The sequence below is a fragment of the Glandiceps talaboti genome, chromosome 14, assembly GCF_964340395.1.
Source record: "Glandiceps talaboti chromosome 14, keGlaTala1.1, whole genome shotgun sequence".
Lineage (NCBI taxonomy): Eukaryota > Metazoa > Hemichordata > Enteropneusta > Spengelidae > Glandiceps > Glandiceps talaboti.
Window position 1 is genome coordinate 23,518,282 of NC_135562.1, and position 14,967 is coordinate 23,533,248.

Consider the following 14,967-nt stretch of genomic DNA (forward strand, 5'->3'; position numbering starts at 1 on the left):
AGACTCAGCGAATTCTCACCTGTGTCATCAGAGCTGGTCCGTAAGATAATTATGGATTCACCAAATAAACACTGTCAACTGGACCCTCTACCAACCTGGATGCTGAAGGAATGTATAGATGAACTTTTACCATCGATTACGGAAATCATCAATGCTTCATTGGCAAGTGGATGTGTTCCCAACTCATTCAAGACAGCCTTAATTACACCCATCATCAAAAACCTGAAAAATGACCCCAATGACCTCAAGAATTACAGACCAATATCAAACTTACCGTTCCTGTCAAAAGTTCTGGAGAAAGTGTTGGCACATGATCTTCATCATCACCTACAAAGCAATGACCTATATGCAAAGATGCAGTCTGTATACCGTAAACACCACAGTACAGAAACCGCTATCATTCGTGTTTATAATGATATTCTTCATGCTATTGATGGACACCAAGATGTCATACTTGTCCTATTAGATCTGTCTGCAGCATTTGACACGATTGACCATCAAATCTTAATAGACAGAATGCATAAGCGGTTTGGGATAGATGGCATAGCACTCTCCTGGTTTAGGTCATACCTCCAGCATCAAACACAACATGTAACAGTAAACAATGCAAAGTCTGCCTGTCACAGCCTAAACTTTGGAGTCCCACAGGGATCAGTTCTAGGTCCCATACTCTTTACCATGTATGTCGCACCCTTAGAGGATCTGATTTCACAACATAATCTAAACAGTATGATGTATGCTGATGACTCTCAACTTTACCAGATGATGAAACGATCACAACACATGAACACAGTCTCGCGTATTGAAGCATGCATTGCTGATATACGAACTTGGTATGCATCAAATAAATTAAAGCTTAATGACAGTAAAACAGAGATAATCCACTTCTCATCTCGATTCAGTAAAACCAATCCTGTACCATGTATCACAATTGGGGACAGCACTGTCAACACATCATCCACAACACGTGACCTTGGGGTTATACTTGACTCGGAACTTAGAATGACTTGTCATGTAAATAACATCTGCAGAGCAGCATCCCTAGCCATTCGAAAGATCGGCCAAATTAGAAAGTACCTCGACAATACCAGCACCGAAAGACTAATCCATGCATTTGTTACCTCTAGGCTGGATTATTGCAATTCCATCCTCTATGGATTACCAGACAAAGAGATCAACAAACTTCAACGTGTGCAGAACACAGCTGCTAGACTTGTTGCCAAACTACGCAAATATGATCATGTCTCACCAGTATTACATAATCTTCATTGGTTACCTGTACGTCAACGTATTGCATACAAAATCTTGCTCGTAACCTACAAAGGCTGTCAACAAACTGTCACCATCCTACATCATTGAACTAATACCCATACACAAGCCAACGCGTGCCTTACGTTCTAGTACTCATCTTACACTTGCCATTCCACGTGTTGCAACTACCACGTATGGAGATCGCGCCTTCTCTGTTGCCGGTCCTTAGTTATGGAACTCTCTCCCAATTCACATTAGGAGAGCGGTATCGATCGAAACATTCAAGTCCTAACTAAAGACATACTTGTTTACAAACTTTTAGAACATATTATACTTTTATAAGCAGTAATCAATAAGTTTTGTTTTTTAGTGAATTTCAAGTTGTCGTTTTTTTTTTGGGTTTTTTCTCTCTCAGTTTTGTAAAGCGCATTGAGGCTGTTGCGTAATGCGCTGATAAGAATTTATTATTATTATTATTATTATTAACTTTGCAAGCTTCAAATTTCATTTACTTTCATATAATTAATTTTCCAATTAAGTTGTACATCATGTAAAATAGCTATAATTTAGAATTTTGTATTCCAACAATGTATGTAGGCCCAAAAAGCTAGGGTTTGGCCCTTACAGGAGGCATTCAGTTAAAATTTTGTTGAATGTTTGTTCACTTGTCTAAGAATCCGTTATCTTTGTGAAATACACCACCATTTGGCTGTTGCTATGGGCGTGGTCATGGTTGCTAAGGGTATTTGCATACATTTTTTGAATGTTTGCCCACTTGCCTACCAGATGCTGTTGTTATTTAACCGAAATGTACTGCCATTTGGTTGTTGCTAAGGGTGTGGTCATGGTTGCTAGGGCCAATTGTACCCAAATGTCTTGAAGTAAGTCTGCAGAATAACACTTCTAGGAACATCTCACCAAGTTTCAATCTCGTTGACCAAGTAATTTTTGTGATATAAGTTATTGACCAAAATTAACATTTGTACACCTAATTTGCATATCACTGATGAATTAAGCTTAATATTTCTTCATCTATACACACCCTAGATGCATCCTCAATACATTTCAGCCCAATATGCTCAGTAGTTTCGGAATTAAAGATTTTTGACCAAAAAGGCACATTTTTAGCCCTAATTTGCATGTCTCTGATGGGATCATGTTGTGAACACTTGGTAATCTAAACAACCTTGAGAATGTTCCCACTAAATTTCAGACCAATCTGCCCAGTAGTTTTTTGTCTTCGTTCTTCTCATACTTTGAACAGTTTTAAATCTGCCCTGAAATGTCATCTTTTTAGATCTTATTATTATTAACTTTTAACTTTTTTTACATTTCAGTCTTTTAATTGTCATTCCGTGTCTTTGTATTTTTATCCTGTTTCATATCATGTTTAAACTTGTGTATGTGTACCTTTTGAAATAATTCTATACTTTTGTTCAGTGCATTGAGATTGTTTTAATGTAATGTGCTCAATAAGAAATAAATATTATTATTATTATTTTTGAGTTTAAGGTTTTTTTTGACACATTTTTTTTTACCCAAAATCACATATCGGTGGTAAGATCATTTTGATTTGAACAATTTCCCAACTAGACACCCATCAAATATCATGGCAAGTAATATTGGTCCAGCGGTTTTTGACTTTAAGTTGTTTATACACACACAGTCAGACAGATAGACAGACGGACATACACTTTGCTATGCCTATAGCACTACTGAACCTTATCAGTTCAGTTGTGCTAAACACATACCAATAAACAAGACAAGAGTCACTATTTACCATGGTAACCGTATACACTATCAGTAACCATGGTTACCATACACACTGTTGATAACAAAAAACATACCATTAAACAAGATAAGACACTCACAATATTTACCATGGTAACCATATACACTGTCAGTTTTTATTCATTGAAACAGAACAAGTTACAAGCCAGACATGGGTTTGTGGGCATTTGAAGTCTACAGAAAGCTGGATTGAATCTATAGCACAGTTACACTTACCAAGCTGGACTGAATAAAGAGTAGGGGTGATGGGTGCATTTCTATAACTTAATAAAGCTCACAGATATTCTACTATGCTACCTTATCCAAATCATGATGAAACACATATCATATAAGACCTTAGTAATATCACCAGACATCCAATAAAATCATCTGTCAGCACTAAAATACATGTATACAGTGAAAGATTAAAGAACCAATACATTAAGCTGAATTTATCTGTAATTTAGAAAATGATGTACACATTACCAGTGTTAATAATTACAGTGTATTAAGATAACCTAGCATTGGCTGACCAAAAGCACAGTTGTATTTGATGGCTGACCAGTATGTAGAATTCATATCATAAACATCTGGGAACAGTTCTGAAATCTTCTTTCATCAAATAATTTACTTCAATAACGACCATTTGATCTGTTCTTTGGCTGATTGAAGAACCTAGAAATATAGAGATTTGTGAGATTTAGACATGAGTGCTTGATAAGTGAACCCTTTCCTTACTATTAAGTATGTAGAATGTCTGTCGAAGTGAAATTTATCAATTAGGTAGCCTGGACAGGATAACATGTGAAGTTGGTGGCGATCTTTAATCCTTAATGATGTAGAGCTTTGGATAAAGAGCACCCCAATGATGACTTTGAATGTGTCCACCCAACAATCACTAGTGCTCACCTTGTACTGTATCAGAGTTAGGATTAACACGTATTGTGTAATTTTTGAAGAGAAAACATGCAGTTCATAACAAATATTGCATTACCATAATAAATGAGTTTTTTTTTGCATGTTATGAAATAAACCAATGAGTTTATGAGAGTCTGCATGCATAGTTCAACACCTTAAAACCCTCTAGGCAAGAATGTAGAACAGTGGACCAACTGTGCTGTTAATAATAACACTAATAATGTGAATTTATAATTCGCCTTTTATCCTGAGAGCTCAAGGTGCTCAAAATGATTACCCCTCGCATGGACCAATGGTGGCACAACGGCCCTATATACTTCTTCAACTCCCTGGGTAGCATACATGTATCCACTGCAGCCTATATAAGCACATATGATTAAAGCATTCACATTGCAAACTCTATCCTACCAGGTCCCCTATTATACAGCTGGGTTGACTGAGGCACAATCACAGTTCAAATCTTACCGAAACAAATGGCAGTGATGGTACTCAAACCTGTAACCTTTCAGATTCCAAGCTAGCCACTCTACATGACTCCACACAATTGCAATCAAATCAGGGAGTTAGGCCTATGTTACGGACTCCCTTAGTTTATATGATTATAACTAGAAATACACGTATTTGACCTGGTATAGTGTTAGGATCTTGTAACATGACTAAGTTAAACTTTGTAATATCACACACAGGCAGGCCACTGTTCTACATATGGCTCCATTTATCCACCAATGCATAAAGGGATATTCCACCAGTGTTGGTGTCTGAAGACAATGTCTAGAAGGAGATTCAAACATTCCTTTATATAATATTATAATAATAAACTACTAGACAGTCAGGTCTTTATCTGTTATGTAATGTATTCATAAATAGACTAAGATAGCATAGTACATCATCTAAGATTTCTTTTAGGAATCATTACACACTAATGTTATGTATTTTTGTCAAACTACTTTTTTAGCACTTTCATAATATTAGTTGTTGCCTATTTTTGTAAGTTATGGTCTAAAGTTGCAAACTGATTAAGAGTTTAGTAATACCAAAATCCTTTTCAACTCTATTTTGAGGGGAAAAAAATATTTCTAAAGTCTTAATGTGGTCTAAGACTATTAAGTTTACACAATTATTCTGGAGAGTATGAAGTGTATTGCCATAAAGTGTGACACTGTGTTAACTGAGATTTCATAAAGTGTGACACTGTGTTAACTGAGATTCCATAGAGTTTGACACTGTTAACTGAGATTCCATAGAGTTTGACACTGTGTTTAACTGAGATTCCATAGAGTTTGACACTGTGTTAACTGAGATTCCATAGAGTTTGACACTGTGTTAACTGAGATTCCACAAAGTGACTGTGTTAACTGAGATTCCATAGAGTTTGACACTGTGTTAACTGAGGTTCCATAGAGTTTGACACTGTTAACTGAGATTCCATAGAGTTTGACACTGTGTTAACTGAGATTCCACAAAGTGACTGTGTTAACTGAGATTCCATAGAGTTTGACACTGTTAACTGAGATTCCATAGAGTTTGACACTGTGTTTAACTGAGATTCCAGAGTTTGACACTGTGTTAACTGAGATTCCATAGAGTTTGACACTGTGTTAACTGAGATTCCATAGAGTTTGACACTGTGTTTAACTGAGATTCCATAGAGTTTGACACTGTGTTTAACTGAGATTCCATAGAGTTTGACACTGTGTTAACTGAGATTCCATAGAGTTTGACACTGTTAACTGAGATTCCATAGAGTTTGACACTGTTAACTGAGATTCCATAGAGTTTGACACTGTGTTAAAGCGGAGTGTCGGGTATAAAAGGCCCCCTAACTTCGCGGGGATTACTGTCAAATTTGAATGCAGACTGTTAACAACGTCTTGATTCCTCTCTGAAAAGCCGTGATAATAATTAGCAGCTGGTGATTTTCGTAATAAATTTGGTATGTGTAGACTTGTGAATGTCTGTTGAATGCGGGTGTGGTCACAGAAAGGTGATATTTAAACACGATAGAGACAATTTCGTACAAAACACGGTCAAACTGGGTCTGTTCGTTACTAGTGAAAAGCCGTTACTTTTCAAACCTGGGATTAAAACACCTGCCAATCACACTTGTTCAAATAAGGGTACGTAAATCCACGAAAGTTTGTGAAGCAATCAACGTTATCTTGAAGTAAATATGATTTGTAATTAGTACCTCTCCATGCCCAAGCATAACGGTACATGCATGTTTGCTTTCAGGAAGCATTGGCTTATATTTACTGGTGTCTATGCATAAAGTAACGGTGCTGAAACGAAAGATTTCAAAAAGATGAATAGCGAACACTACTACAAGTCACTACGACTATAGGCCTATAGAGTTGATTGTACTGTTCAAGGAAACAATATGTTTTCAACAGGATTTTTGTTGATAGTGTTCACACTGAGCCGTGTACTTCCACTGATACAGAACGTACAGGGATAGTCCTGGAGTTGTACTAATAGACCATTACCCGTCTCGCGGGAGACGCCATTGAGTGCATAGCAACCACATTCGGGTGGTCAAGCTGAAGTGTCAACCGCTTAGCAACACCATTGTTCTCGACGTCACGTACAGTGCAATACGTATGATCATGGAAGTATACTTCCATGGTATGATAGATCAAGGGAAGCAAAGTTTTAAAGTATGGTTGTAAAAACGATGTGCGTATGTGAAATTCATAACTAGCCGTCAGACGTGACGGTGATTTTTGGCCGTCTGGGCACAGATGAAGAGCGGTTGAGATTGACAGTTTCAACATGAACTTGAAAATATTACTAGAGTTGGATCCACTCGACGATCGCAGGCCCTATGGTTGAAAACTTGCATGTCAGGTCGCGAATATTGTATTCCTATTTTTAAACAACGTCTAAAATTTGATACAATGTCATAACTTTTCCATAGACTTTTTATACGTCGCGTAGCGTCGTCTAAAAACCAACACAACAACGTGTACGCGATCACTTTACTGTATAACGTGCTGTTAATAGTTGGCAATGATGTAATTCTTAGTCCGTAATTCGTCAGCTAAATTCGTCAGGGTCCGCTAAAAACTTTGAAATCGGTTGAGAATTTTTTTCGCTGTCTTTGATTTTATCATATACATTTATAAATGAGCTATATATATGCATTTAAAATTAAAATTTAGAGATACTATGTCGTTTTATTTTACGAATTTGGACTATGAGTTCTACAACATGTTCATCGAACTCAAGTATAAACATGGCTGACACGTACACGTGTTTCACGCATCGCCGGTGATTCCCAATTCTAGTTCCTGACGATTGTATTCCGATTTTACTCTAAGTTATCTTCATACAGTACTAGTCTAGTTCATGACGACCGTATTCCGATTTTACTCTACGTTATTAAGGTAGGGTAAAATTGGAATACGGTCATTGGGAACTAGACTGGTAGATATTGTTGTATGAAGATAACATGTGGTAAAATCGGAATACGATTGTCAGGAACTGACTATGATTTCCCGATCTGTGACGATAATTAAGAACTTTTCAATTCTGAACTCTAGGACCGAAACGGGACATTGGCACTCTAAAAATGTGTAAGACTTTTAGCTTTCGTCCGTATTTGTCAACAGCGTAAATGTCAACGGTTCATAAGGGCTTACGGCTGGTGGATGTGTAGTAGTACTACGCCACACTTCATGTGCATTGCATTCTAATATACTTATATTGAATATTGGTGACGGGAAATGTTTCCACCATGTACATGTGTACTAATAATCAAAACTACTCGATTTTGCTTGTCATTAATTACCATTTCTCAAGATTGAAATATTATAGCCATCTAGTATGCTGCATAAGTTTGGCACTGACAACGTATTCCCAGAAATGACAGTCAGTTCGGAAATATAATGACAGTGTGACACTGGCGTATTTTTCTTTTAACTTGATGTTGACACGCTATATTTTCGCAACATGCTCTTTAGTTCGTGTACTTTCAATTTTTCAATGTCTTCCATGATGACTTAGGATTGTAGATGGTCACAAACGGTAGTATTTTTTTCAGACTAATGCATTGACTTTCATATGAACAACATGGCCACTCCGCAAAGCTTGACCTCCGTAGCAACCGTTGCTAGGTTATTTACATATCTCGCGAGATCTGCCGCGAGACGGAAAATACTCTATTGTCAAATTAGAATAGTAAATAAGTGAAACTTGTTCCGGTATACGGCATTTCTCTTTTTGGGATATACAATGCTTTCGCACACGTTGTATGGCAAATTACAACATTGTACTATACTCCTATATATAACCAACGTACGGTCGTATCGTAAGACGTATAGGGAGCCCATCGATTCGATGACGCACTCTGGCATCACATCTCTTTTGACAACGCCAACCATTCACATTAGACGCCCATTTACTTTCAAGTAGCGGTCGTCTCTTTATGCCCCACATCTATCCATGAGGGTCCAATACTATTTATACCCGATTTTACGGAGAAAGTATTGTGATCGCATGCTGGCTGACCTGTGCCGAACTAACTACATGCCTGTGAACTTATCAGAGATATGGTAAGCACAGGCAGTATCTGCAGACATCTGCCGCGATACGTCGAGATACATGTATAGTTCTGGTTCAGAGCTGGTTATTTTGACTTGGATCTTCAGTGCGGTCTTTTGACCTGTCAGCTATATGTAAGCCGAGTCCCAATCAAAAAGGCTATAAAAAAAACGCCGCCACACATTGTCCTTTGCTGACTCAGGATTATTATGGTTTGCGATGTTTTTGTGGAGACAGCAGGGCGCCAATATGTGACATATTTTACAATTTACCCTGCAATTTACAACGAAAGTGAAATACAACACGTGTAATACTTTTTTAGAAATCATGCATAACTGGTGTGAGAATTTGTTTACATTTTGTTTGTTTGTTTTGATTCAGTAAAACGAAAATGATATCTCGAAATATATTTTTATATATTTTGCTTTGGATGGGTGAAAAAGTGATCTCGAGTTGTAATGTTAGATTTCAGAAAACGAACGGCAATGTTATATCCGGTCTTGTGAATTTTTCCTTTGCATTTTAAAATAATCTCGAGGTAGCTTTTGCATTCACAAATTGACGTTATCTCGAATATAAGTTGCTTTCGACTGGAAAATGAGATACAACTTGTTGACTCTCTCGATAACAAGAAGGTTTCTCGACATGTCAATATCTTGAGATCAGATTACATATTTGTTGACGTTTCTGTTGAGATGTGAAGTACAGGCCAGGCCGTTCGCGTAAAACAGCAGACCTAACCACACATTTCGTCGTTTATAAATTTTTATTTTTATGAATTACAATATTGTGGACAATTGTATGTTATATTTGTTTCCCCATGTATCGACCCGTAGTGTCATGTTCGATTGAATGTCGACCGCCAACACATATGGAACATGTACTAAAATGTTGTATAGAACACGCAGGCTGGTGGTGATAATTGGTCGATCATTTATACATTGTCATAAGTGTAATGAGATGATAAACAAGTGGTCCCCACATATTGTATATTTCCTGTGCATTGAAATATAGACAAAACTTTCCCACAATAGACAAGTTTATCTATTGAGTAATATAAAAGTTGAGTGTAAACCTATAGTCTTCCTGATCCTAAAATAAACTTACAGTGTATGGATTATATTCTGAGTTTTGGGCTGAAAATCGCCACAGAACATGACCTTACAGCAGGACATAGAAACGTCTTCACTGAATAATTCCAACAGATGTGCTCGTGGAGTTTGTATTTTAGCAACTCCACTTGTGCATGGTGCTGACTGGTTGAGAGAATTTTTCTAAATCTCTTGAACGGAAAAAACTTTATTGTGGACTCGGTTTTGAAATCTAAACAAAATAAGTCATCTGAGTATTTTAGAAGAACCGGATCAATACCATTTTTTAATAGAAAGGTGTCAACAGTCTTTCGCCATGGCGTATTGTAGTGTCTATGGTACCTGTTGGTTCTGACTCTAACAGTTTGATAGTGACATGAAGTAGACTTTTTTCGGCACCCTCAAAGCCAATTTTCATTGTCCATCACTGATACAACAATGTTCAGATCAGAGGCATTTCTATATAACTCCAGCAATGGTTGTATTTGTGACAGCCCGGAGTGGCTGATAGTATGAACATGTAACAGTTTGATCGATCAGACTGTGTAACTCGGTATGCACACTTGCGTATTAGAATTAGTTTGTTTATATTTTGGTTGGTAGACTTTTGGGAGGCTTTTACAAAATTCCCGAATGTCCATCTTGTTCTGTGTTGATGAACTTGTAGCCACATTGACGTTGTTACACCGTGTGCTGGGTCTATGGTCATATGGACGTTCTCTATACGTTTGGTTCAATGCAAATTCTCACAGTTTCTTGTAATAATGTTATGCTCTGACATCGAAAAGACTCATCAAGAATCAAATTAAACCCTGAAAAAAATAAACGGCACTCAAGTACACTTATTTTATATGACAATCGAGCATGTTGGCGGTAATCATGATCAGAACCTAACACTGGATGTATTTGCGCCGCGATACTACGACATATGATCGGACTATCGGAACGCATATCATAGGACTGAGAGCTAGATCAGAACAGACCACAGTAAACAGTCGTCAACACGTAGCTCAGTAGCATGCGTTTGCGATATAATTATTGGCTCGGAATGTTTGGTGTGTTTTGACAAATACATGGCACAATGTATTGGAATATTTTTAGTCAAAAAGTTTGAACGGTAACTTATGGAACGTGGAAAAAAAATTTAGTGTTGCGTACAACATAGCCGTGTGAATACTCAAGTCACGGGACATGCAAGTACATTTACAGTTTATAAATTATATAAACGCACAGTATACAAACCTGTATTCAACTCATTTAGTATATTTCAACTAGGTATGGTAAACAGCACAGTTACTCTCGGTAATCCAATTCAACCCTTGTGTATTTCTTTTTGTCTTACGTCTTACCAGTATTTACCGAGAAAGATAGTGATTCTCAGCTTGGTCGTTAATTATTCAGGATTACGTTAGGATTACGTCGTTTGGGTGGAGAAGTGCATAATTGCATGCGTAATGAACCCGTGTGATAAACTTACTCCCCTTTAACTGAGGTTCCATAGAGTTTGACACTGTGTTAAAGCCCAAGGTTCAACCAAGCTATGTGCCCACGCTACGGAAGTAGGTTTGCGCATGTGTAACGGAATACGTTTGTTTATCTGGGAGGAGCATTTGGTAAATCCGACCCAGGTAGTTTATAAACATATTAGTGGTTGTTCACACATATTGGTTACATGTAGTTCTTGCCTAATCCAAAGAGTCCTGTGTTATATTTTCCAAGTGACAGTGTTTCTGCTACGTTTTATTCCGGTGCATATGTACGGCCAGACACCCAGCCTTGGTGAAACACGTATTTCTATAAAGATATACATAAAAATTATAGCCAGAGAAAATTATATTTTGAGGGACCTGTTCCAACACCATCCAAACACTGTTACACAGTGACAATTGTATAATTGAAATTGTAAACTGATATTCTTGGGTATGAACTAACTTATTTGTATCATTTGTACAAGGTACTAGATTACAGTTGCACATGTATACTAGCGTCGGCATTTGGTTGATCGTTACGTAAATTTGAAAACACCCAAATCGTTAGATAGATGACAATTTTTTTTTTACAGATTACATGGAGGTCTCGTGTTCGGACAACATAATCGGGAAAAACTTAATTAATTTCACAAGTATCGCACGGACCAGAGCAGACTAAACTTTACACTTCCATACTTACTGTACATGAGGTAGCTAGCTACGTGCGATCTCGAGTTTGGTAGAAATGTCATTGATGTTGCAGTTATTTCCTTCCGTGTTCTAATTCTTTGAAAGTATGTTATGGCTGTTTTATGATTGATTAAACTTGTATTTCCAAACCCAATGTCTCATCTCAGCAAAGAGCCAATAAAATCACAAACATGTGCTTCTCCGAGTTATCCCGATGTGTATGAGTACCACCCCTGCTATTTCAAAACAAACGCTAAAATGCATACGTCGTGATGGGGTGAGTATCAACTCTAGTTTGGTCTCCGCTTTGTCTCTGTATGTTTGACTACGATGTCAGTCGATGTCATTTACATGATGAGGGTTATTGCCGGATAGTGCCAAAAATATGTGGAAACGATTTCTGGAAAGAATTTAATACGATTTCTCAACTCTCAAATTCGAATGAAACAAATAATTTCTGATGCCTCCATGATTGTACTTGTAGTCTAGTTAGTTCGCGTTACGTTCATCTCCACAACATGCACAGAGCTAGAGATCGTAGAGAACAGTCGACAGGTATAGGAACTAGACTAGGCAGTGATGTATAATCTATGTGTACAACATAGACAGTTGTCCTTGAGATTTGAGGATCATTACAGAAATAAAATAGTTGCCAACGTTAGATTTGTTTATGATTCATATCACTGTACCCGTCATCAACATTGCTTATCATCAGTATCAAATGTCGCACTAAATGTTTCAAAAATGTCTTGCTTCCCGACCATCAGAAAATTTAACTGAAAGTATGGGAATTCTTGATCGAAACATATTCAGTCATAAAATCCTAAGGTTTCTGACAATTTCCAATATTTGTTAAAAGAAAGACTGCAGTCCAAGAACATTTGGTTAGCTACATGTATTACATCTGATGCCGTATATGTGACATGCACGATCATTGTCCAGTTTGCACCACATGGTGTGCCTTGCCTCCTGTAAGTACATGTAACGTACGTCTAACTTGTCTGTCAGTGTCACATTTTGCTTCCACGCTTCAGTTTTCTCATATGTTTTAAGAATTTACATTTAATAAAACTACATGCTAACAATAGGTGTTCATTTGCTGAATGACTATCCACTTGCCTATCCAACCATGTTGCTATCTTTGCGATATACACTATCATTTGGCTGTTGCTATGGGCGTGGTCATGTTGTTAGATATATTTGCATACATTTTTGCATGTTTTTGTTCACTTGTGTATGAATTCCTGATATTATCTTTGCAATATACGTGATCATCTGGCTGTTGCTATGGGTGTGGTCTTGTTGCTAGGTATATTTGCATACATTTAAAAATGCTTATTCATTTGTCTCTCTATTCCTGTTGTTATCTTCGCAATATACGTGATTATTCGGCTATTGCTATGGGCGTGGTCTTGTTGCTAGGCAAATTTACATACTATTACATTTTTTGAATGTTTATTCAATTGTCTATTAATCCCTGTTATCTTCGCAATATATGTGATCATTTGGCTGTTGCTATGGGCGTGGTCTTGTTGCTAGGCACATTTGCATACATTTTTTGAATGTTTTTGAAAGGTACTAGGTCATCTACCGTCTCCTGAATAACTGTCCCTTGCTTTTGAGCTGCTAGATTCATTGACTAAAATTAAACCTTATTAGGTAGAAGACATTACAAAAGACTATTATCAACTTTTTATCATTCATTTTTGAAAATTCACAATCTTTCACAACCCAGCTATCCCACAATCGCAATTAATATAGTACAAGTACATACATTTACTAACAGTTATAAATTTTATTTGTCTCATTTCTCACTCAAAGGCCAGAATATAATATTAGTACATGATACAATTTACCGAGTGACAGCATTACAGACACACGGTGTACACGTAACTTGACTAATGTTGTGCCTAGCATGATGATACACGTTACACCGTCCATGTGCACCACCACAGCACCGATTGTCCATAGAAAATACAGGTAAAGATTTACGACCCTGCTGCATACTGTCTCATATTTACAATTAATAAAACTACACAAACATTTATTCACGGTTACAAATTTATTTTCTTTCGAAAGCCGTAGGTTATTATATCACGTAATTCACCGATTTTTGGGGACAAGTGCTTTGTATAGAACATATCTGCAGAAGATTTATGAACCTGCTGTCCCATAGTTGTCATACGTGGTGACATGACAATTTCAAAGATTCCATATGACTGCAAGGACTACATTCAAATCCTATCTCTGTCAAGGAATTTACTACATGCCTAAGTACCCAGTATATCATTCGATTCATATCCACACGTACTACAATTCTTCGTTCATGGATTTTGAAAAACGTAGAGAGACAGCTTTAAAATCCCAAAATTTGGGATTTCCTAAAAATGACGATAAATGCACAAATACAAATGTGCAAACATAGTTTGTTTTCATTCCAGCTGATTGTCACATGTAGTGGCTTCTCTGACGACATCATAAGTTCAAGAATTAAGAGAATCGAAAAAACACCTAAATTTGACCAAAAATGGCATTTTATTAATATTACTGTGGTATACGATAGAAATGCCGTAGGAAAGAAAATCAAAAAGTACTAAAAATAACAGAATTTCGATTTCCAGAAATAGCTAGTTGTGAATGAGGATGTACATGGTGGAAGCATTTCCCTTCACCAATTTTCAATAGTAGTATTTAGTATGCTATGCACATCAAGCTGAAGTGTCATGTAGAAGGAGTACACATACACCGTAAGCCCTTATGTACCGTTGACATTAACACTGTTGACAAATACGGATGAAAGCTAGAAGTCTGGCACATTTTTAGAGAACAAATGCCCCGTTTTGGAAAATGGATATGCACATGTATGTCATAGAACGCTGTCCTAATACCAACTTTGAATGAGATCTGTTTAAGCATGTCTGAGTTATGGCTTTGGACATGGAAAATTCACAAACAAAATGGCTGCCAGGCAGCCATATTGGATCGTATCACGACGAAAATGGATATGCACATGTATGTCATAGAACACTGTCCTAATACCAACTTTGAATGAGATCTGTTCAAGCATGTCTGAGTTATGGCTTTGGACATGAAAATTCACAAACAAAATGGCTACCAGGCATCCATATTGGATCGTATCACAATGAAAATGGATACATATGCACATGTATGTCATAGAACACTGTCCTAATACCAACTTTGAATGAGATCTGTTAAAGCATGTCTGAGTTATGGCTTTA

The 14,967-nt window shown here is 37.1% G+C and overlaps 1 protein-coding gene across 2 annotated transcripts in view; it reads right to left on the reverse strand.

Annotated features, from left to right (window-relative positions):
* Positions 1-3,126: 3,126 nt before the first annotated feature.
* Positions 3,127-14,967, reverse strand: part of LOC144445482 (coatomer subunit zeta-1-like) — a 49,412-nt gene continuing 37,571 nt past the window's right edge. For both annotated transcript variants that reach the window (XM_078135046.1, XM_078135045.1), the window contains one exon: positions 3,127-3,696. In XM_078135046.1, coding sequence (XP_077991172.1) covers positions 3,649-3,696 — 48 coding nt within the window. In that variant the 3' untranslated portion in view covers positions 3,127-3,648. The remainder of the gene's footprint in view (positions 3,697-14,967) is intronic.